Source organism: Chamaea fasciata, unplaced genomic scaffold, assembly GCF_029207755.1.
Source record: "Chamaea fasciata isolate MVZ Bird 193981 ecotype frontalis unplaced genomic scaffold, bChaFas1.0.hap1 SCAF_14, whole genome shotgun sequence".
Lineage (NCBI taxonomy): Eukaryota > Metazoa > Chordata > Aves > Passeriformes > Sylviidae > Chamaea > Chamaea fasciata.
Genome location: NW_027094099.1, coordinates 2,401,961 through 2,425,641, shown reverse-complemented (window position 1 = coordinate 2,425,641; position 23,681 = coordinate 2,401,961). Strand labels below are relative to the sequence as shown.

Below are 23,681 nucleotides of genomic sequence, written 5' to 3'. Positions count from 1 at the left end.
CTGAGGCACATCTAGATGACATCCAGATGGTTGGTTGGGTTTTTTAGTGCAAGATGTAGCTTTTAAATGTGCAGCAGATAAAAGAGTTTAAGGACACGCCTCTTACTCCAGCCAAATGGAAAATCAAACATCTGGCAGGAGAGACCTGGAATGACACTGAAGGGGGACGGTGGCGCCCTGGGCCCCTAAAAATCCACTCTGAAACAGCAGAGTCTTGGATATAACTCACTGAGTTCCAAATCCACCACCAGAAAGAGGTGAAACAATTCTTGCGCCAGGTAAAGAGGAGACTGTAAAATAGGAGGGGGATCCCAGTCACACCCACCACGATGCTGGGAAGGTAAAACGTGTTTAGCTCTTGCTGCAAAGCATGGAAAGTACAGAAAAGAGCCCCATGAAAAGCATCAGTGAGTAAGTACAGCACATTGAGAACAGAGGCGATTTCACAGCAGCTGAGGAGGGAGCTCAGGGACAAAGGAAGCTGTTCCCAAGCGTTCCCTTCCCTTGCAGGAGGAACCAGCAGACACGGATTTGAGCCAAGCCCATAAAAAAGGAAGGAGCAATCTGACTGTAATTGCAGATACCGCAGGAACACGCTGAGGGCTTTCCCTTCCCTTCCCTCTTTCCAATCAAGCCTTTGTCACCCCACAAAGGACAGGGGGTGGCTCTGTGGGTAAAGCTGCAGTGGGCTGAGCTGCACTGAAATGCTGCCAGAGTTCTGATCCTGGATGTGCACCCGGGACGTGGCTGCTGTGGGGAATGGCACGGGATGCTCAATGCTGTTTTACCTACTGCCAATCACTCCCTGCAAAGAAAAAAAAAAAAAGAAAAAAAAAGGCAGAAAGGCTTTTGTTTCCCACCCAGGGCAAGATCCTAGCCCGGGCTGGACATGATCCTGAAGGCAGGCAGAGTTTGGAGCTGCTGAAGTCATTCCAGGGGCTGGAAGTGCATGTGTAGGAATTCTCCAATGGCTGGCTGTTGTGTGCTGGACTGGAACAGCTCTGGATACCCCCTAAGAGACAGATCCCAGTCCTTCCCATGGCCAGGCACAGCAGGGGCAGCACCGGGGTCACCTTTCAACAGGGTTGAAAGTGACTGGCACAGGAGGTCACTGAACACACACACAGAGTCACTCTCACCTGGATCTGCTAAAATCACAGAAAACGAGCTCCCAAAGAGCTGCTTAAACACACTGAGAGACACGGAGAGGAGAGGAGAGGAGAGGAGAGGAGAGGAGAGGAGAGGAGAGGAGAGGAGAGGAGAGGAGAGGAGAGGAGAGGAGAGGAGAGGACAGGACAGGACAGGACAGGACAGGACAGGACAGGACAGGACAGGACAGGACAGGACAGGACAGGACAGGACAGGACAGGACCTGCCTGACTCCAGCTGGCAGGTGAGGGAGGCGCTGGCCAGCACTCTGGAATTCCGGAGGGATTCAGACTGCAGCGTTCCAGAGTCACAGAGGGACTGGGACTGCAGCTTTGCAATCCTGCCCTTCCTGGAGCTGAAGGGACAAATCCCAGCATGGGCAGTGTGCAGCTCCTGCAGCACTGCAAGGTCAGGCTGTGGCTGGGGACACATGCTGAGCTCAAAGCAGCCAGGGGACAAAGCTGCTGTCCCCAGAAAAAATCGAGCTCAGGGAAGGGCCAGAGCACGGGAACGAGGAACAGCTTCCCAAAGCTCCACGGCAGCTCTGTTTAGGGGTCACCACAGCTCATCTCATTCCTCCAGCACCCTGTCAGCTGGCTGTGGCTCTGGGGGTGCTCTCTGGGCTGATTCCCAGGAGAAGCACGGGATAAATCACACTGGATGTCTCCCAGGATGAGCTCCCAGCTGCACTCAAGGAGCTCCAGAGCCCCCAGTTTTCCCTGGCACAGCTGAACACAGACCATGCTGAGGCTTTCCAAACGTGCCTAATACTTACTGGAAATGGTTTGATCAAAGCTCCTTAGGTTTGTGTCAAGTTGATGGAGTAATACCAGTAAAAACCTTGGAATGATTCTTTTTGTTGTTTTTTAAACCAGAACACTCCATTTTCCCTTTGAAATCACATTACACTTCACTGTTTGCCTGAGTCCAGCTTGCCTCTATTAACTGTTTCATTAGATCACATCTTTCTCTTCTGTTTTGCCAAGAAAACATCAAATTTCTCCTCCAGAACACTGCAGAAGATTACTGAAAACGTTCTTCCAGCCATGGGAGGGGAGAAGAATTTTTCAAAACCATTTTTCAAGATTGTAACTGGTTGGCAAACTGAAAAATGATTTGACTTCCCCATTCTAATGAACTGCCTCATTTACACGACGTTTCCACATGCCAATAGAAGCCCTGTGGGTTGGTTCTGGAGAAAATCCTGCTTCCCACCAGCCCCAGGTGGCAGGAGGCCCACAGCAGAGTCCTGCTGGCACAAACATTCCCTGGCAGGGCTGACTGAGGTCCTGCAGTGGGACAAGGAGTGGGACTGACTTTGCTCAGGCCAAGATTGATGCTGAGATTATTTCTCCTCCTCATGGGATTGAGGAAACAGTTCCCAACCCCTTCTCCTGCTCTGGATTGCTTGTCCCAGCCCCTGCCCAGGAGGAGGGGGATGCAGCTGATGAGTTTGGCTCTGGGGAGCCCCCTGAGATGAGGTTGGGCCCCCAGCCACGCTCAGTGACCTGCAGGGAGTCAGTCCCTTGTTCCTGCTCAGCCACGGGGAAGCTTCATCAGGAGAAGGCCAAAGGGCTCCTGGTGCCCTGCAATCCAATCAGAGACGCTGAGTTTGTCCTTCTGGGATGTGTTTATCCCACGGAAATTAAAATGCTGGGCAGAGTGAGGTCCTGAGGTAAACAATCCACCCAAAATCACTGCTAAAGGCTCCACACACACTCAATGAGACACCCCAGAGCAGAGGAACCATCTGTCCCAGCCCCAGCTCCCTTCCCTGCCTTTAGAACACCCTCTGGGCTCTGAAAACTCCCTGTTTGCCTCACTGCAACAATGGGCTAAATATAGGGGGGAAAGGAAGATATTTAAAGCCTTGAAGATGTTCAGAGCAAAGCTCCTGGTGCTTTGAAGTGGAGTGGGGTATGTAAAATTATGGAAACGAAGCAAACAGATGTTGCTCCCCTAATTAAGAACTGCAAAGTCAGATTTTCCTCAACTGTAGATAGCACACAAAAGAACAGGGAGAAAGGCTCATGTGATTTCACAAAAGGAGCCAGCACTCAACAATAATTCTTCTATCAAACAATCAAAATTAGCTTTCTGTTGTTAAAATTCTGCCCAGACACAGGGGAAATTAGCTGTGACTTTCTGTTCCTTTCTCCTTTCAGTTCTCTCTGAGCCCACTGGCTGTACGTTAAGAATTCAGGTCATTAAACTGCTTTCTGAATCTGCACGTATTTGAAATAATCTCATTTTATTAGGCTGCCTTCTGCCCTGGCCTGCTGTCAGCGTGCTGCTCCCACCACACGGGCGCTTCTCTCAGGTCTGCACTGATCATTCCTGGCACCAAGGGCTGGCTTTGGATCCTGGCTGCACATCCCAGCTCTGCTCTGGGGCAGTGCCGCCCTTGCCAGGGGTGTCCTGAGCTGTGTCCTGCAGGAATTCAGCCCCCAGAGGGACAATCCAGTGGCAGCTGCAGGCAGAGACCCTGCCCACGCTCAGTGCCTGAGTTTGCCAATGCTGCTGCCCTGCCCCAGGAGTTTCCTGGATGGGAGGAGCTGCTCCAGCTCCTGCCGTGGTCTCAGAGTCCGTGTGTGCAGGGAATCGAGCTGGAACAGGGAATTCAAAAGGATTCTTAACCCCCGGAGCATGGGCTCTTTCCCTCTTGGAAAAATGCAGGTGAACCTGCACTGAGCTGTGTTCCCTGCTGTGGGAAGGTTTCTGCTCAGAATTAAGGAGCCCTTGGCAAGGAGCTCAGCAAAGACAGCTGGATCAGCTCAAGAACATCCTCAGAACACTTCCCAACCCTGCTCTGGGAATTTGGAGTGACTGCCCTGAGAGCTGCCTGTGTAAATCCACCGAGGTGTGAGCTCTGGCACCTGCCAGGGCAGCTCCCTCTGCATCCTGGCCTTCCCTTTCTCCCTTGCTGGATGCTCTTGACTCTGGGGCTACCTTTGAAATGGACAATTCCCTCTCTTCCCTAGTGGAAGCTTTCCCTCCCTCTACAGCTCAGGCCTGCCTCTGATTGCTTCCCCACTTCCATAAACTGAATTATCCCCCAAAATACGTGGTATCCCTGTGCACAGCCACACTGCTGCAGGTCCAACACACACTGAATAATGTTATCTGATGAGTGTCAGCACAGATAAATGACGCTCTTCCCTCCCACTCTTCACACAGAGCTTTGCAGAACGAAAAAGAATGGAATACCTAGAGCTTGGGAGGCTGTGACTCTCCATGGAGGGGTGAGGAGCTGTGGCATTCCAGAGGCTGGGACACCCTCAGGGCTCCTGGCTCTCACTCATCACTGCAGACTGAAGCCAAGAGGTGCCTTGTCCTGGGGTGGCACCGGTGCCAAGGTCCCTGCACGCCCTGCCCAGAGCCCTGCTGGGGCTGCCAGCTGTGACATGACACGCTCTGGGACACTCTGGACACGCTGGCACTGTCAGCTGCTGCTCTGAAGTGTGGGCTGGCTGCAGACAGCTCCTGGAATGCCTTCAAGGCAGGGAGAGGCCCCCAAGGGGAGAGGTGGCACTGGTGAGCAGCTCCTTCTTCATGGGATCAAAAAGAGGGTGGAAAATTATTTATAAAGGTGCTGGAATGGTAAAATGTTACCTGAACAGATGTTTTATCTGCATGCAGACAGCAAAGAGCTTTGTGGACAGCAAAGAGCAAGGTCAAAGTCAGGGATGGGGCTTCTGAGATCTCCTCAGCACCCCCCATTGCTCCTCCTCCTGGGGTGTCTGGGGCTGTGTTTTCCTCTGCAGCCACAGGAGAAATGGCACCTCATATTCAGGTGAGCAGGGCTGCCAGGTCCCCTTCATTAAGCTGATGTAATTTCCATTCCCCCCTGGCTGGTTACTAACCCCTTTCCTTAGGCTAAACACAAAATACTCCGAGTCTGGGCCCTGGCTTCCAAAGAAGAGGAAATTCAGATACTCAGTTCCTGCTCAAGTCCAAGCTCCCACCCTGTGCTAGGGAGCTCTTCCAGGTGTGATTCACCTGAGCCACCTCAGGAGAGACCAACCACAGCCTGCGTGCCTTTTTCTCTCTGTGAGCAAACCCAGATCCCCACACTGTGATGTTGAAGGGAGAGGGTTTCCAGGTGGAAAGTGGCACTTGAACTTTGATTCCTCACAGTCACGTTTGTGCTTATTCAGGTGATGAGAGAGGACGTCACATCAGAGCGCCTGTGTTCCCTCTCAGGACTGGGATTGGAAACCCCAGCCTGTGCCAAGGGCTGGGAATCTGAAAGGAAGCTTTGTGCCAAAGCACACACCCTCTCCCACTGCACACCCAGGTCACGGGCACTTTCCTCCTTGCACCACTGCCTCAGCAGCCTCACATAAGAACTGTTCCTGTATCTCTGTTTATCTCCTGATGGCCAGATCATCCTGCTCCTCTCACCTGTGCAGATCTGTGGAGGTTACTCACCTGGCCATTGAACAAACCTGGGACTTCCTTTGGTTAAAGTGTAAAGCTGGTGCTGAGCACACATTGCTGGAGTTATTTGCATTCGGTGTCATCTATTCCCAAGGGAGCAGCCCCGGAACATCCTAGCTCCCCCTTTGTGAGCATCACTGTCCCTGCAGAAGGGGTGAGGAATTGAGGCTGGGAGCAGACGCAGCACAAGGACAAGCAGGAATCTGTGGCAGAGCTTGGCACTGCTCCCAGCCGCTCTCCTCCCTGGCTCACCTGGCCCAGGCCAGCCCTGCCTGGAGGCAGCACAGCCCAGGGGATTAGTCAGGACCAGACAAGCAGGGCTGCAAACGCAAGAGCATCTCAGCAGCACGAGTGTGGTCACGAGCTGCCACGGCAAAAGTTTGGGAACAGCTATTTTTGTGGTTTGTTTATAGACAAAGCTTTTAAAATGTTTACCACTGTAGTATGTTGAACAGACACTCTCATACTGCAATAATATCATAAATTATATTTAGAGGCTGGAATTGTGTTGTCTTGGCTTTTCTTTGGTTTTTTAGCATCTGCAACGCCTGGAGGAAACTCAAGGCATCTTTAATCCTGACTTAACTGGGATCCTTGTATCAAAACATATGCAAGTGGCATTCAGAGTATATGCGTTTCAAACCACGTGGCAAAAAATTCCCGAGGAAAATGAAAACAAGAACTTCCTCTGGCTCCTGGGAGGCTTTCAGCGCTCACCAGTGACCTTGCTGTGGGTGGGGAGGACGTGGTGGCAGGCATTTCTGGGGTGTATCACAGCGCACGGAGCAGTGGGAAAGCATCATCCCCGCTGCTCCCGCAGCCCTGCGTTTGACAGCATTCACCACCCGTGCTGGGCTTCCTCTCAATGAGCATTTAAGTGGTGGTGTTTTACAAGCGCAAATACTTGTGGAAATCTAATTTTAAGCTCCAGTGGTCACCGAAAGCCAGTTTCAAAGGCAGGCAGGAAGAGAATGGTGTGACTTACGTAACGGGGCACGGCAAACTGGGGCGCTTCCCCAGCGCTGCCTGACAAGAGAATCACTCACTGCAGAAAGCACAGCAGCACTGCAAACACTACACGCAGCTTACAGCCGGGGCAGGAGCAGGGAAGAGGGGCTGATTTCATCAGGGATAAAATGATCATTAATCAGTGATCAGCCCAATTTCTCTGAGTGGCAGCCTTCCAACCCTGTGGAGTGTCACGTGTGTGACATTCTGCAGGTTGAGGAGTTCTCAGAGCCTGAAGTTATTCAGACTAAAGCAGGGCCACAAATCTTTGTAGCATCTCAGGCTCTGTCAAGTCATGGAGATTAATCCCTTCCTGCCCATTCCAGGATCGATTCCCAGTAAGAGCAGAGGTTCAAGGATACCTTGAACAGCTCTTTGCCCAGGGGTCTGTGTGCCTGACAGCTCCATGCACAGCCCATGTTCTGCAGGAAGCCACAGGTGCACAGGCTGGGGGGCTCTGGCCCCTCCCCTCCCCTCCCCTCCCCTCTCCTCCCCTCCCCTCTCCTCTGCCCACCCACTGCTTCCAAAGTGCTCAGCCCTGCCATGGGACTGCCTCATCCCACCTCAATCAACCAATCCTGCTCCTGTTGCTGCACGGGCTGAGCCCCTGCCTGCTCGTTCTGCTACCCACACAGCTCAACCTCCCCAGTGGCCGGAAATCCCATAAACATCTCTCCATGGGACTGCATGGGCTGAGATTTTCCTCCCTGCTCCCTTGGTGCACAGCGGGAATATTGGATGGATCTTATCCTGGTACCAGAATAGTGACAGGGCCCTCCTGTACTCATTGTGGCCTGGGCCTCCCAAGGACATTGTCACCTGGGCAGAAGAGAGTCAGTCACCACTGACTTGGAAAGAGGCTTCCATTTGCTTCCTCCTTGTGCACAGATCCTGAACTGGATGGGACAGGAACAAAAATGCTTCTGCTGCTCTTCATCCCTGCTTTTCAACAACTGCTGTTCCTCAACTTCAGTGCTCCAGAATGATTCCTGCACTTCCAGTGCGTCTCAGCAGAATGCAGTAACCTTGAATTCCTTCAAAAGTCACAGAACTACTGCACTGCTCCTTCTGGATGGTGCACATTCCAGAGGAAGGGGAGAAACGCCTTATTTATAAAGCCAGGGAATTCCATGGGATCTGCCAGCTCCGGGAGGGTGCCCAGAGCTCCCTTGGGTTCTGTGGGGCAATGATAGCTGAGGAGAGCTGGGCACCACAAAGGGCTACGGAGGAGCCGTGTCACAGGAGTGAAGATGTAGCCCCAGAGTCAAGAGGATCCAGCACAGGAGAAAGGGAAGGACTGGATGCAAAGAGAGCAGCCCTGGCAGGTGTCAGAGTTAAGGGAGCAGGCAGCTCTGGAGGGCGAGTGCCAGGGAAACCAGGGCACAGCAGGGCTTTCAGTGGCACAGGAACCAAGGCTGCGTCAGGCCAGCAGAACAGCAGAAGGAAGGGGGGGCCGTGGCAGAGCCCTGCAGCAAAGGGCCTGTTGTTCCACTTGCTCTGTGTCACCTTCTGACCTTCTGCTGACATTTGCAGAAGGGGAGTTCTCCCTCGGGAAGAAACACGTGAGGTTCTCTGTGCTGGGTCAGAATTTTCCATGGATTTCAGTTAGGTATGCGGAGGACAGGAAGCACAGGATGCTCTGCCCACCTCATCCCACGGGCCCAGAGAGCACCAGGCTGGAAAACTGAGCAGCACCGAGCACCCAGATCTGCAGAACTTTAGATACAGCCAAGCTGCCCCATCCCTGCATTGATTTTACATTTTCTCTGTGGTTTGTACAGCCTCATTGAAATAACCCAAGTGTTGGGCCTAATGCCACTCCCACCAGAGCCTCATTAGCCTGGGCTTTGCCAAATTGTGTCTTCAGCTCAGAGCCTTTTCCTCAGGGGTCACACTCGGTGATTTTGCAGCAGGTAATGAGATGCACAGAATCAAATGTTCCTGGCAGGAGAAGCCCCAGAGGCACTGCACCCCTTGCTGGTGTGCCAGCTTAGTCCCCACCCTCCTCACCTCCTCACCCTCCTGGCCCTCTGCATTGTGCCCAGAGCTTTCCCTGCAGGAAGCAGTGGGAATGCAAGCATTGTGAAGGGATGGAAAAGGAGATAAAGGAGTTTGACTGGGACTCCAAAACATTTCTCAGCTCTGGAGCCTTCTTGCATGGACCTTTAAGGTGATCTAGTCTAGGCCCCCTGCCGTGGGCAGGGACACCTTCCACCATCCCAGGCTGCTCCAAGCCCCGGTGTCCAACCTGGCCTTGGACACTTCCAGGGATCCAGGGACAGTCACAGCTGCTCTGGGCACCCTGTGCCAGGGCCAGCCCACCCTCACAGGGAAGGATTTCTCCCTAATATCCAACTTAAACTTACCTCCTTTAGGTTTAGATTGGGGTCCTTGAGGGAGCTGAAGTTGGACAAGGAGGAGCAGGCTGGGATCTCCTTCACTTCCCAACTCCAGCACAGAACTGAGCACCGAGCCTGGAGCAGGGCAACCAGGGCAGCAGGCAAGGAAGGAAACTCTCCCCTCCCCCCTGTACTCACCAATCCTGTCCAGCCTGTCCAGAGCCACGGTCTCAAAGGCTCTCCTCATCATGGGATACTCCTCCAGGACCTCGTTGAAGTTGTCCACAGACAGGGAGTAGAGGCGGCAGTAGGTGTCGGCGCGCACGCTGGCCGTGCGCCGGCCGCGGGTCAGCAGGCAGATCTCTGCAAGCAGAGAGGGGCTGAGACAGGGCACGGACGGCACCACCACCACCCTGCAACCCTCCCTGCACTGCCCTCACAGCCTCCAGCCCTGCTCTGCCCTCGCAGCCTCCCTCCAGCCTGCCCTCACACAGAAAATGCAGCCAGAGTTAACATTCCGTGCGTGCGCCAACACTTCAAAGGACGGGGTGTTCGTTTGGGGCAGCTGCCACACTCGGCTGCCCCTCAGGGGTTCTGCTGCTCCAGTCAGGCAGACAAGGTTTGTTCTGGGGGATTATCAAAGGCAGCATTGTGTGTTCACATTGGAGGAGCTGTGTTTCTCCAGCTCCTTGTGGGCACTGGGAGCAGAAGGTCAAGGCACGCTCTCATTGAAGCCAGTTCTCTCTGGATTTGTAGAGAGGCTCTGTGCTGATCTGTGCCTTTGGTGCCTGGCTGTAATTTTTATCCCTGTACCTGGAACACGGCTGTCTTTCCACAGTTTTCAAAGGTTTTCATGTCTATGCCACAGGCACTGTCAGGGAAAGCCACATCAGTGGCACCTCCCAGCTCTGGGCGTATTGCACGCCTGTCCTGCACTCCTCAGTGCTCAGCTGCTTACAGAACACAAAGCCCCGCATTCAACCACAGCCCCCTGAACACTCAACAGAGAGCTCCCAAATCCTGCTTTTCCACTGCTTACAGTCTGGGCAACAGAGACAGGCCCTTCAGGACAGATGGTGTGAGCTGCAGAGTGACAGCACTCTGCTCCCTGTGTGTGCTGGGTGCCAATTCTCCCGCGCCATTCCTTGGATTCATGCTGAGCCTACCCAAAGCCCTGCTAGAGCAGCACCACAAGGTTATGAGTGTGCTCCTAGGCTGCGTTCCCAAGGAAATGGTGCTTAGGAGGCAGTGCCACGTGTGTGAGGAGTTGTGATGGGATGTCATGGGCAAGTCCAATCCCATCTGTCAGTCAGGGTATCCTGACTCCAACCCTCCAGCTCCAAATGCCAGGCTGCAAAATCCTTGTACCCAAGCGAGGTGCAGACAGGTTGTTCCACATGAACCAGGAGTTACAGGAGTGTGGGAAAATGCATGATAGGAATTTTTTTAGAGGAAAGGCCTCCCAGAAGGGAAGGCAGGGCAGTTTTTGCTCTGTCTCCCCTCAGCAGATCATCAAACGTGGTGCAGTCAGAGCTTGTCCTGCAATCTGCCTGTCTGGAGCTGAGCTCTGCACAGGCTCTGACAGGAGAGGGGGCTTTGTGTTTCTCATGAGAGCAATGCCCTAAATCCTTCCCAGCTTCCTGCTGGTCCCACTGCTCCAGAGCTCTGCTGCTCAAACATTTCACCTGCCTGCTGAACCCCAGGCCACTTTGCTGGGCCACAGGCAGGGCAGATGAGGGACTGTTTTTCCCTTTGTGTTTATCCAGCCCCTCCTGCGGCAGAAGCCAGGCAGCAGGAGAAGGAATGTGCCTGCAGAACTGAGAACAGGCCGTTTTTTACCTTCAGGTTCTCAGCTTCACTCATCCATCAGACAGAAATGAACCTGCAAGAAGCGAGTTTCCCTGCTGTGTTTTGCTGTTATTTCTGACCTAGGTTCTGCAGTGCCCACCAGTCACCTCCCCCTGCACCATCCCCTCTTTGGGAAGAGGCCCAGGGATGGAGGAGTAGGTGCTGGCCGTCAGTCCCACGTGGATCCAGGAATGCCTGAGTGTGGGAAATGGGTTTGTAGAGAATTCTCAAAGCCTGACAGAAGGCGCACGTGGTCTTGTGCATCTGTGTGCAAGCTTTGAGAAAAGTGTGCTGGCTTAGAAAGGCCATGGAATAGGACAGACATTGCTGAGAGGGAAATGGAACTGGAAAGAAGTTTCAGATGATGACCTTGCAAATAGTCCAGATATTTTGGAGAAATAGAACTATGAAAGGTGTATTGTAGGGAGATCCATGTGGGGTATTTTAATAGATGATTGACTTAGAAGCATTAGCAGCATGGTGCAGCAAAAGATGACAGGCCAAAAAAAGGCTTGGCTCCTGATTTCGATGGTGTGCATTGTAACATCTGTACCATCTCACCCTTTTCATGAGACTGAAGAAAAGTCTTTAAAACACCTCTCAGGAGCCCCGTGTCTGGCCAGAAGAAAGTATTTTCCCAGCACCTGAGCGCAGCAGCGGTGTGGCTGAGGGAGGCTGAGTGAGCAGCACTCACCTCCAAAGTAGGAGCCGTCGGCCAGCTTGGTCTCCTTGTTGCCCTTGGTGAGCACGCTGACCACGCCGTGCTGGATGAAGTACATCTTCTTGCCGATGGTGCCCTCGCGGATGATGTAGTCCCCGGGCTGGAACACCTCGAACTTCAGCTTGGTCAGCATGGAGGTCACAAAGTTGGGGTCGGCGTTGGCAAACAGGGGCATGGAGGCCACCAGCTTGCGGCAGTTGAAGTTGATGATTTCCTGACCGCGTGTGGTGTGAGGGAGAGAGAGGGAGAGGAGAGGACACACACACACGGTTAGTCAACACCGAATGAGCTGTGGAGATCCCCACCTGATGTGTGCATTTAAAGTGGGATAAAGTGGCTGTGCCTTGGTCTGGCTGCCCTGGTGTTGGCTCTGGATGCTCAGATCACGGAGCAGTGCTGGAGCCAGCACCACGCTCACTGCCTTCAGCATCTGCCTCCCCCCAGCAGCGACAATGCTCTAGCCTCCAAATACACCTCCAAATGCACAAAGACAGCGTTCCTGTTTGTGCAGGAAACCTTGGGCTGTGAGGGAGCACAGCAGTGGTGAAATGCTGCCTTACAAAGCCCAGGGCTCCCCTCTGGGCAGGTGTCAGAACTCACCTTGGCAGCCCCTCGTTCTCTGCTACCCTTGTTTGTCAATGAGCTGTTGTTAAACAGCACAAATGTGCCTAGGAGGAAGATGATCCTGGGCAGATGGGGACAGTGTCAGGAGGGGCGGGAGAGGTGTTCACCGGGCACTGGGCAGAGGCTGGATCACCAACCCTGGCTGAAGAAAGCCCAGCTCAGCTGCTCAGCTGTCGCCTCCCCCGGGGCTCCGTGTCACTGCCAGGGGTGACAGCTCAGGAGCTGCTCTGTGCCCTGGCAGCTCCCGCTCAGGACCCATCACCCCAGCACAGCGCTCCATGGGAAGGGGACAACTGGAGCGGGAAGAAAGAGAGCTGGGGAAGCATCTGCCTCCCCCCACGGGGGTTTTCAGAGGGGTGCCCTTTGAGACTTCAGCAAAACTAGTTTTAAATTCTGGCTGGCATTTGCTCAGCTCTTGTCTTTCCCACGGAGGGACATTGCTGGGGGACAAAGGCAGAAGGCAGAGCCCTTCTGGAGCTGGTAGGTGACACACTGGTGACATACCAGGGACAACCTGGCTTCAGCTGCGAAGGAAAGGGAGCTTCTCTGAAGGCTCCTTCTTCCTGTGACTCCCCCTCTTACAGCTGGTGGATGTGGCACGGATGGGGCCAGCACTCCGCGCTGAGTTTTAGCCAAACACACGAGGTGGGAGCTTCCTGAGCCCTGCCCCAGGTGCTGCACAGCTGCCTGACGTGCTGGGAATGTGCCCTGCCCGTTTTCTGCCCTCTTACCTCTCGCAGGGGCTCGCTCAGCTCTCCCAGGATGCTCTCCTCATCAAACATCTTGCCCTGGTAGCGGTGCTCGTAGTAGTCGTGGATGCGCTGCCGCATGTCGGCGGGCAGCTTGTGGAAGGACATGTACTGCTCCACCTGTTTGTACTGAGCAGGAGACACGGGGGCAGCAGTTACCAGGACACGCCACACACAGGCCTGCTCACGGCGGCAGGAGCTGGCCCTGCTGCCTTCCCCTCAAGCGGGGCAGTCTGGAGCAGGAGGGAGGGACTGTCCCATCCCTGCAGATTACCCCAAAATGTTTTAACTTTTAAACTCATCCTCAGCCGGGTGTGCCCTGTGGAGACACCTGCTCGTTCCCTGCGTGCCGAGCAGACTGTGCTCCCCTCCGCACAGCCGCAGGTGGGAGCAGGGCTGAGGACGGCGTGTCCTCCCCAGACAGTGCCGAGTGAGGACTCTGCAGGACGGGAGCAGGAGAGTCCAAGTGTCCCCAGTGTAACAGATGTGCTGTATAAAATTCGTGCATTAAAATTCATTGTGGAAAGTTATACATTGGAATTAAAAACCTGGATTCTTGGACACAGTCCGAGGGCGTCTCCAAGAATTCCAAAGTCTTTTTTTAGTTTGGAGGTGCCACCACGACATTTGTAACATAACAGAGGAGATAACGTGAAAACGGCTCATTAATCACGGGCGGGCCACATCTTCGCAGCCACTCAAGGATCTGATATCGATCGCGATGGAAAATCTAGCAGATGATTTCATCAAGTGCCCCAACAGAAAAGTCAGTGACTCTTTTTGGACTTCTTTACAATTCTTCAGGAAAGCCTTTCAAAAACATCCCTCGAGGAATGAAGGACGTTGAAGCAGCAGTGCTTTTTGCCTCAGGGCAGAAAAACCGTATAAAGTTCCTACCCCGGGACTCCAAATTCGTGGCCATACCTGAGAGCACCATTGTCGCTGCCGGGTGGTCCACCCAACATTCGATCGATGTTGTCCTGATTTATCGCGGCGGTTTCGAAATTGATTTTTGAAAACTGCTACATAATTCTTTGGATTTTGAATTGGCTCGTGATCATTTTTAACACCAGGGAAGGTTTTCCCATGGCACACGCAGGACAGTCGCAGAAGCGCAGCCCCAGGGCCTGCAGCAGGGGAAGCACAGGAGCTGCCCTGGGTGTGCCTCACAGCCGAACAGAGGGGCACACCCGGAATCAACATCCCACTTATTTGGCTGAAGCTGCAGAATCCGGCCTGCTGCTTCTCCCCTCTGTGCTCCTGCCTGCCCTGCCACGATGGAACCTTTGCTCTCCCAGGACTTTCTTCCCCTTTTCTTTGTTCCCCATGCACTCACCCTAATCCATCCACATTTTTACCTGATGGTTCACATTTCCGCGGTGTCAGTTCCAGCGGAACACAAGGGCACGCTCTGACTGATGGCAGAGCAGCTTTGGGGACTAAATGGTGATTTCTATGAGTAAAGGACACCTCCCCAAGGGCCAGGGATTTACCAGGGTCCTGCTGCCCTGCAGCTGCTGCAGGCCAAGGTGTGTGCCGGGAATGGTCACGCTCCTTTCACGGGTGGCAGTACAGCACACAACCCTTCGTGTGCACTGCACTAATCGCTGACAAAAGGACTGTGCTGCTCCTTTCCCAGCCCTGTTTCCCCTCTTCTCCCTGACAAATGCGTCCCGAACGTTCCTTTAGTGCAGCCTGAGCTCTTGGAGAGCCTGATTAGTGAAGTGGTGGTGGTTCCAGCCCCGGGTGCTGCTGCAGGGACAGCCTGTGCTGGCACTGCCAGCTCCATCTGCACCACGCAGGAGAGGGCATCCCTCCAAGGAGCCAAGGCGGCAGAGGGGACACTCGGGGTTTCCTGGCATTCCCAAAGCACTGGAGATATTTCTGATCCCTCCAGCCTGACCAAAGGCAGGGCAGTCTCCACCTCCCTGCCCTTCACCACCTGCGAGGCTCAGGCTCTGTAGGGACTGGCTGTGACAGCACAGGATGCGCTGGGAGCCCAGAGGAAATGAGGGAGGGAAAGGAAGTGGAAAACGGCAGCTCCCTTGTGGCCAACTCAGCCAAAGAGAATTTTGGAGGTTACGGTCTCCCAAGCGGAAAGTTTCAGGGGTTTTTGGCTCATCTAACCATAGATGTCTCCTGCCACTGGGGAGGCACTGCAGCCTGAGACACCCATGGGCCCTGGCAAAGCAGGCACAGGGTATGTGGGACTCACACTATGGAAAGGGAAATCATTAGAGCTTCTGCTGACTCGGGTTTATTAAATTAATCTAAAATCCACAAAGAGGTCTGCCTGCTTTAATGCTGCATTTTGGTTGAATAAAATTTGCCAAAAATACCCCCTTACGCTCTCAGCTTTAGTGCAGTGATCGAGCTGGAGCAGTGACCAGTGTCACCAGGTGCCTCTCCTCACCTGCTGCAGCCACCTGCCCCTGCTCCTGTCCACTCTCCTCCACTGGCACTTGCTGTCCATCTTCAGCTGCCCTTTGCTCCCTGGGAAAAAACATCCCCACGCTCCAAAAATCCACCAGCATGGGCTGCATGGGGTGACTGGGACTCTGCTTATTCACCACTAACGTGGATTTATGGCTTTGCAACAAAGAGCAATAAATTACTGCTCTGCAGCGTCCCCAGGGCTTGTCAGAGTCCCCTGCCACCGCTGTCCCCAGATAAGGCTCCCAGGGAAAACAGGACAAATTTACTTCCCCACGAATAAAGGTGCTGCTTCCGATTGCAAACGAGAATCAGGGTTATAAAAGCAAACTGTGAAATGAGGAACCATCATTCTCTGCCATGGTTAAGGAGAGGGAGATCTTGTCTCTCCTGCCTGTGCTGGTGCTCCCTCCTCTCACCCACGAGGGGTTTGGGGCCCGCAGCTCTCCCTGGTGCAGAGATGGAGTCAGAAATGAAAGCATCACCCCCTTCTTTCCACGTCTGAGGAAATGAAGATTCACTGGGGTTTTGCCCCCTTCCCTTGGAGCTGCTGAAGGCCCCACTATCCTGGGGTCAGGCAGATGATGCCAGGCTCGGCTGGCCCTCTCTAAAGCCACTTGGTGTCCCTTTGCTGCCTTCCAGCCATGGCCAGGCCTATCCTGACAGCCCCTTCCCCTCCTCCTCCTCCTCCGTGTCTGCTCAGCCTCCCACTTGTCTCCCTGTCCCCAGCCTGACCTGTGCTCAGAGCTTAGTGGCCTCTCTGAGTCTAACTAAAAACACTCATTTAGGAATTATTTAAATCTCTCTGAAGACAATTGAGCCCATTTAAATCCCAGCTCATTTTCTTAAGTCTGTCTTTCCTCAAATAGCCCTTGAAGGAGGTATTAATATATCAAAAGGAAACCATTTAGCTGAGTATTTTTGCCTCTTATAGCTGGCCACTTTCCCTCCTCTCTCACCACTTCCCTTCTACCAAAGCTCAGATCACTCACAGCCCAAAGGGAACTAAATCTTTTTAACTCCTTCCATGCCCCCAATATCCATCAGGAATCCTCCTCTCTCTGGCAGGGATAAATTGCTGAACAGGCTCAACCCTTTTCTTGCCCCGGTTCTGAAGATGGAAACCACCAGGCACAGGGGAGGGATTGTTGGGGTGTCCTGTGAGGGCTCCATGATCCCTGAGGGTCCCTGCCAACCCAGCACATTCCAGGATTCTGGCACTGCTTGGATGCTTCCAGGACTAGGCTGAGATCACTGTGGCACTGTGGGTTCAATTCCAGTCACAAATCTCTCCATATCTGCAGCCCATGGATATCACCAGAGATGCACTTGTGGAAGGAGAAGGCTCCAGGGGAACATTTCAGCTCAAGGGAGGATTGGGCTGCTCTGCCTGCAGGATATCCCTGGAGGATGGGCTAAGAGCCACCTCGTCCAGGGCTGGGGCTCTCCAAGTGGATCAGTGCTCCACAGGGGAAAGATCAGCTCATGGAATTCAGCACATGGAAGGTCCTGACAGGACACAGCGGAATCTTTGTTTTCTTTTCCCCGATCTCTGATTAGGAGTCAAACAGTGTAGCTCCTCAGCATTCAGGAATCACCACACCCAAGGAAATGCTGACTTTCTTTTCTCTCTTAAGCCATTCATATTCCCACCCTCAGGATCTATTCTATCCTACATCTTACTGCACGTGGTCATCCTCATGGAGTCACAGGACTGCAGGAGGGGTTGAAGGGAAAAGCAGAAGTTCCGTGACAAAAATCTGGGAGCTACCTCCATTCTGCAAGAGCTTTTTGTGATGTCCTGGTTGTGAGCCTTTCCAAAGGCTGGATTAATTGATTCCTGTACCTTGGCCCTCCCTCATTTTGCCAGCAGGAAATGAGTTTCAAGTGTCATCTCCTGGAAAACCTGGAACACTTTTTCCCTCACAAAAGGAGAAAAAGTACCTTGGGGAATTCTCTTAGCCGGAGTCAGATCTCTTGCTGTGGTACAGACAATTCCGGGAGCTTTTTTCCCTCTTTGTGTCCAACATTCCTTGCAATGGGGATGGCTGTTGCCTGCCCTGGCTGTGCATCAGCTCCTGTTCAGGCAGGGATTTTGGACAATCCCATTCCTGGGCAGGATCAGTAATGAGCCTGCTGAAACCCTTGTTTGCCTCTGACCATCTCTGCTGCTCAGGGCTCTGAGGAAAGCAGTTCCAGGGGCTGTGGTACAAATCTGTATGAAATGCTGTGGGTGCTGAGCCCTAAGGTCTAACCCTGTGCATCCCACGGGGAATGCAGTATGGACAAACCTGCACATCATGGCTATGGGAACTGCCTCATTTCCCTGGGAATGGCCCCTGAAGGGAATGCCTGGCTGGGCTGGAGAGGCCACATCCTGCCATAGGCCAGCCCAGGGAACTTTTGGCCACGGTCAGTCCATCTTTGGGAATATCCCAGGACACCGTGGAGATGTCAGGGCACTGGATCCACACATCTGGAATGGGACAGGGAAAAGGGACCAGCAGTACTCTCCCAGAAGAGCAGAAGGGGCGAGATGAGGTGAAATGTGCCCCCAAAGGCTGGAGATGGGGACAGGGCAGCCGGGAGTGTGTGCAGGGAAGGACCAGCAGTGCTGAGAGCAGCAGGACAGGCAGCTCTGGGGGAGGCTCCGTGCTGCAGCATCAGCTCTTCATTTCTTTCTCTATTTCTGTACAGCTCGAGTGCCAGCATGAACTCCCAGGCTGATAATGAAGTTTGAAACCCCTCCCTGGGATGGGAAGAGCTGCTGGGGCAGGGACATTCCCATGCCGTGACAACCCCAGCTGGCAGCAGGTGTCACCGTGGCGCTCACAGAAGGACCTGTCTGCCTTCCAGGCCCAGCATGGAGATGTCAGAACCTGAGCTGTAACCCACGGTTTGTGACGTTGTTTTGCAGCTTCAGAATGAGCCTTCTCTCAGCAATGGCTAAACCAAGTCCACCAATGACATATTTTCCTGCGAGAGCAGGAGCTACTCGACCCCAGCCTGGTTAAGGCGGTTTGCACCACAAGACATTCCGAAAAGAAACCCTTAGGTTTCCATTAAATGAACACTTCTGGTTTATAACCAACCCAGGATTCTTTCAAGGAAAGGCTTAAATGAACCTAAAACAACTGACACAATTTCTGACTTTCTGGCTGAGATGAACAGCCCATTCATTACCTGTTTCTTGCATTCTTTTGACTCTGCAAAGCAGCCAGAGCCCCCTGATTGCAGAAAAGCAACGCTGCCCCGGGGCAGTGCTGGGACCCCAGGGCACACCAGAGGCCACTGAAGGCCATCATTTATCAGCCTTGTTATCAGCCTTGGGTTGTTTTGGTTGACAGGAACACACTAAGCTGCTCAGGCCATCTCTCCACAGAGGGAAGGGAAAACCCAGTGCTGGCACGACAGGATAAAGCCGGGCTCGCCAAACTTTTTCCAATTAGGGAATTTGATTACATTTTGCATTTGATTAAGTGCTGCCAAACACCTTTAATTTCTGGAGTGCTTCACTCCCTGCCCTCTCCTTCACACACATTACCCAAGGAGTGAGCGAGATCTGCAGCTTCCCTGACCTCCACCACGGTTGCTGCCTCAGGAAGAGACTTCTGTGAGCTCAGGGAATGTGGGAAGGATCCCTGAGGACCCGCTGGTGACCAATCCTCTCGGGAATGTCACTGCCTTAATCCTGCCCACACTGGTGAAGGATGTGAAGTTTCCCCCTGCCAGCTCTGTGGGCATGGGGTGCTCATAAGCACAGGCATTTTCCATGGATTTGGGATTTTCGGGTGTTCCTGATGCTGCTGGAATGGGGGAACCCCTGGAATGAAATCTGGGACTTTTCCATGGATTTGGGGATTTTGGGACACCCCCCTCCCCAAACCCTCCATCCCAAAATAAATCCCTTCATTTTCCATGGGTTTGGGATTTTTCGGTGTTCTTGATGCTGCCAGAATGTTGGATCCTGGGAATGGGAGAACCCATGGAAAGAAATATGAGACTTTTCTGTGGATTTGGGGTTTTTGGGACCCCCTCAGACACTTCCATCCCAAAATAAACCCTTCATTTTCCATGGATTCAGGGTTTTTTGGGAGTTCTTGATGCTGCCGGAGTGCCAGATCCTGAGAATGGGGAAACGAAACCTGGGATATAAATCTGTCCCTTTTCCATGGATTTGGGGTTTTTGGGACCCACCCCCAGAACCTTCTATCCCAAAATAAATCCCTTCATTTTTCCACGGATTTGTGGGGGTTTTTTTGGGTGTCCAAGTGCCAAATCCTGGGAATGGGGGGCACCAGGACCCCCCTGGGACCGCTCCCTCCCCCAAAATAAAATCCTTCATTTTCCCTGGATTTGGGGATTTTGGGGATCTGGGCATGGTGCCACGCTGGTGGCATTATCCAGGAGCCCAGGTAGGATCTGTGCCCTCGAATCCCTGCACAAGCTCATGGGGAGGCAGCTCGGAGCAGGGCAGACTCCCAGAGGGCAGTGAGGGCTCCTCTGCCCTGGGTCTGCTCCAGGTGCCTGGGGGAGGAGGAGGAGGAGGAGGAGGAGGAGGAGGAGGAGGAGGAGGATTCCAGCTCCTGCCCACTGCCAAAGCAGATCTGGGATTCCCACTGCCAGGGGCTGGACCTGCATCTGAGCACTCAGCAACACCTGAAAGCTTTTCCTCAAGTCAATTTGTCTCAATATTCTGAGGTTAATGAGACTCTGGAGCTCTGCAGCACCCTGCAGCTGGGAGTTCCACAGTTTCCTCATGGACCATAAAAAAACCCGAATCACCCTTTAAACTTGTTTCCTATAAAACCCCAAGAGGGAGCGGGGACTGCCTGAGCCCCAGGACAGGTCCTCGGCTCTCAGAGCCAGGGATTTCCCTCCAACAAATACTGGTGCAACATCCCCAACAGGGATAGAACATTTCCGTTGTTTTATTTCAGCCTTCCCCCCGACTAGACTTTCCCTGGTTTCTCTTTGCCGAATGCAGGGTGCTGCCAGAAGGGCTGCAGTGTTACAGCTGCACAGTGAAGTGCTCGGATAGGCAGAGCAGGGGATAAACTGTGGGTAGAAGGGCTGTGCAGAAGTGTGAGGAGCTGAGGGGTGATGTCAGTGCTCTGCAGGGTTTCTGAAGTGATTCTCTCTTCAGTGTTACCTGCTTGTCCCCCCTGCAATCGTGCCGCAGCACGTGCTGCTTCAGGATAATGACAAGGGAAGGTGCAAGTCCCTACCCAGAGTCAAGAGGTATTTTAAGAACAAGAGGCACTGGATGGACTGCTCAGGGAGGAGGAGGAGGAGGAGCGAGGAAGGAGTGTGGAGAGCAGATCCTGAGGGGAGATTAGAGCTTTACTGGGCTCTGCAGTGCTCCCAGCAGCAATCCCTGCCTCTCACAGCCCCTCCTCGGGGTGTACCTGGGGAGCTGAGCCTCCCTGCACCTGCTGGGATGGGAGAGTGAGCGCAGAGTGTTCCTGCCCTGCTCCAGGGAGCTGCGGGGAGCAGCACCAGCACCCTCCCCAGCCCTCAAGGTTACAGAGCGCTGGGGAGGAGGAGAGGGTGTGCACGGTGACTTGACAGAAATACTAATCCAGCTGAGCTGCAGGATTAGGGAAAGAAATTAATAGAACCTGCAAAAAGCATGAAAATAACAGGAATATGTGGCTAGTTTGTTCCTCTCCTGGGCAGGGAAGAATCTTCCTCTGATGTGAGCCACAGTTACACAGGCTGGGGGTAATTCTGCAGCCAGGGATGAAGTGAAGGCTTGAGCTGATCCATGAACAGCTGCGGAGGGTCTCGTACCCCTGCTCCTGTCCTTGACCCTCTCCACCAGCACCTGCACCAGCCCTGGCCCTCACTGGGCTCAAAAATAACCTCCTTCAACCCACTAATGTGGCAGAAAACTGATGCGGGAGCAGAAATGAGCACAGTGAGGGTCTGGGAAGCCAGCAAGGCGTGCCCAGCTGAGCACGGTGGCAGGAGCTCAGGGTGTGTTCCTGCTCAGAGCTGTCACATCCAGTCAGTTACAGTGCACAACAGCACCTCGGGAAATGTGTCTGCCAGAAGCCCTCGGGAAGGACCTGAGGTGGTGGTGTCTCACATGCAGGAAGCTGATGCCAGGATGGGTGCAAGGATACTGTGGAGTTAAACTCCACACTGAGGTTAAGAGAGATGAGCTCCCCATGCTGCCACTGCCCCTCTGTGACCACGGGAAACTCTGATGGCACAGGCAGACCCCTTCTCACTTTGTCTCCGGGGCTGGAGGTCAAACAGTCCCCTCAGAGAGCCCCATCCAAAGAGCGGCTCCCATCTGGAGGGAGGCCAGGGCCAGCCCCGCACCGCGGCTGTGCCCTCTCCGTGTGCTGGCAGTGCTCTGTGCCACAGGCAACTCTGCCCCCAGCACCTCCCTGGCCTGGAGGGGGCATTCCCTCTGAATTCTCCACGGCTCCTGCCACCCCACGGATCCCACCCAGCTTCCCTGCCCCGCACGACCAGCACAGCAGGAAGTGAGAGGCTCTGCGAGGAGATTTTGACAGGACAGGGGTTGAAAGTCTCAATGTTCAGAGAATCTGAGGCAGAGTGAGACAAGCCTGCTCCTGAAGCCAGCAGACAGCAGAGCTTGGCTTTTATTCCTCTTTTCCAAAGCCCTGCTTGTCCAAGGGAAGAACCAGTGGGTTGGCAGAGGTGTGGACAATCTGAAACCTCCCCAAAAACCCGCTCCTGAACCTTGTCCTAAGAGTCCCACACAGCAGAGGCTCCCAGGGCACTTCCAGCTATAACCTCTCCTGTTCGTGTCTGTGCTGTTCCTCTCCCTCGCTGTGTCCCTTCCCTCAGTCCCTGCCGGCTGAGCTGTGCTGAGGCACGGGCAGAGCCCACAGCCTGCTCAGCAGAGGTCTCTCAATTGCTGCTGGCTTCTACCAACCGACCTCCAAACTTGTTGAGATTCTCTCTCTAATCTGCTTCACCAGACACTTTGTCCCAGGAGGACTGAACTGAATTGAGTTGCAGGGCTGCAAATCACGCAGCAGCCTCATTTTAATCATGGCTATTCCAAGTGCTAAGGAATGCAGAAAGTAAATACATGTTTGTTTTCAGGCCATCGCTTGTCCCATTTGCCAGAGGAAAACGAACGTACTCAATCCCCGAGGCTTTGATCCTCGGAGGATAACTGGGGAAATGAAGCTGCCGGTAGGAAATACAGCCTCGGTTCAGTCCTCTCCCCGCTGCCTTTGTCTGTTAACCCTCTCCCATCCCCAGGTTCTAACAAGGCTTGAACACTTCCCACTGTCCCTGCCGCACCTCTACAGTCCCTGCTGGCTTCCTGGGGACTGATTTCCCTGAGCCCTGACCGGAATCCAAGTGCCAGGGTGGAGCCGTGCCCTTGTCGGGAGCGCAGGCTGGAGGCAGAGCCCGGGGTGCCCCGTGCTGCAGGTGCGATCTTGGCTGAGCCAGGCTGGCCAGGTGGTTGGCTTTGCAGATCAGTCCTTGACTTCTATGCTACTTCAAACACATTTGAATAAACACTCTGCATCCTGAGATTTGATCAGCCTGCATTCCCAGTGCTGCAGTGTCCTTCTCTTTGGCATGCCCTGCTCTCTGTTGGGATCAGCTCGGCTCAGCTGTAACACAGAGCTAAGACTCGGGATGCTCTGGATGCATCCCAGGCCTCCGCACTCTTCTCCCGGGTATTCCCCCTCCTTTAGCTCTAGCTGTGGTTTGGGATCTTCCCTATGCTCCAAGCATGAGTCAGCCTCTGGTCTTCTCTGCTCTCCCTCTCTGCCCTGCTCTCCTCCCATTGTAATCCCTGTGTCTCAAACCCGTTCCAAGGTCATCCCACCTCCTCCCTGAACTTAAAATTCACCTGATTGGTGCCGCGGGTCACAGTTTCCCCACCTGAACCACAGCTTCCCTCTCGCCTAAACTGTACCTGGCAGGATCAGAATAGGAACAATTCCTCTTCTTCCTAATCTCTAGATCAAATGTACCCACAAGACTCCGGCCACAAAACCTCCCCAGCCCCACCAACTGAGGGCAGCTGCTTTTTTTTTGGATGCCCTGCCCAGCTCACAAATTCAGTGACTGTGGCAATGTGACATTTCTGGCTGTGCCCTCCATTCTGCAATCCAACAATGGTGCCATTAATTCCACAGCTACCTGGGGAACCTGCTCCGAGCTCCCGAGCCTTCATCTGGGCTTTGGGGGTTGTTCCGCAGCTTCACTCAGGAGCACTGGAGTGAATAATCTGGATACTTTTAAAGAGAGCACTTGCTAAACAAAAGCTGCACATTCTGGAACGTTCACTTGGGGTTTGAAACAAGATGTGGGAAAGGAAGAAGCGGTGTACAATTTTAGGTACTGGTGACATTGATAAGGTTGGTG

The 23,681-nt window shown here is 53.6% G+C and overlaps 1 protein-coding gene across 1 annotated transcript in view; it reads right to left on the bottom strand.

Moving 5' to 3' along the window:
* HCN4 (hyperpolarization activated cyclic nucleotide gated potassium channel 4) overlaps nucleotides 1-23,681 on the bottom strand; it is a 95,481-nt gene that overhangs the window by 5,622 nt on the left and 66,178 nt on the right. Inside the window, exons 5-7 of the mRNA XM_066196094.1 lie at nucleotides 12,861-13,007; nucleotides 11,479-11,719; nucleotides 9,135-9,299 (exon numbers count right to left, since the gene is read on the bottom strand). Coding sequence (XP_066052191.1) covers nucleotides 9,135-9,299; nucleotides 11,479-11,719; nucleotides 12,861-13,007 — 553 coding nt within the window. The remainder of the gene's footprint in view (nucleotides 1-9,134; nucleotides 9,300-11,478; nucleotides 11,720-12,860; nucleotides 13,008-23,681) is intronic.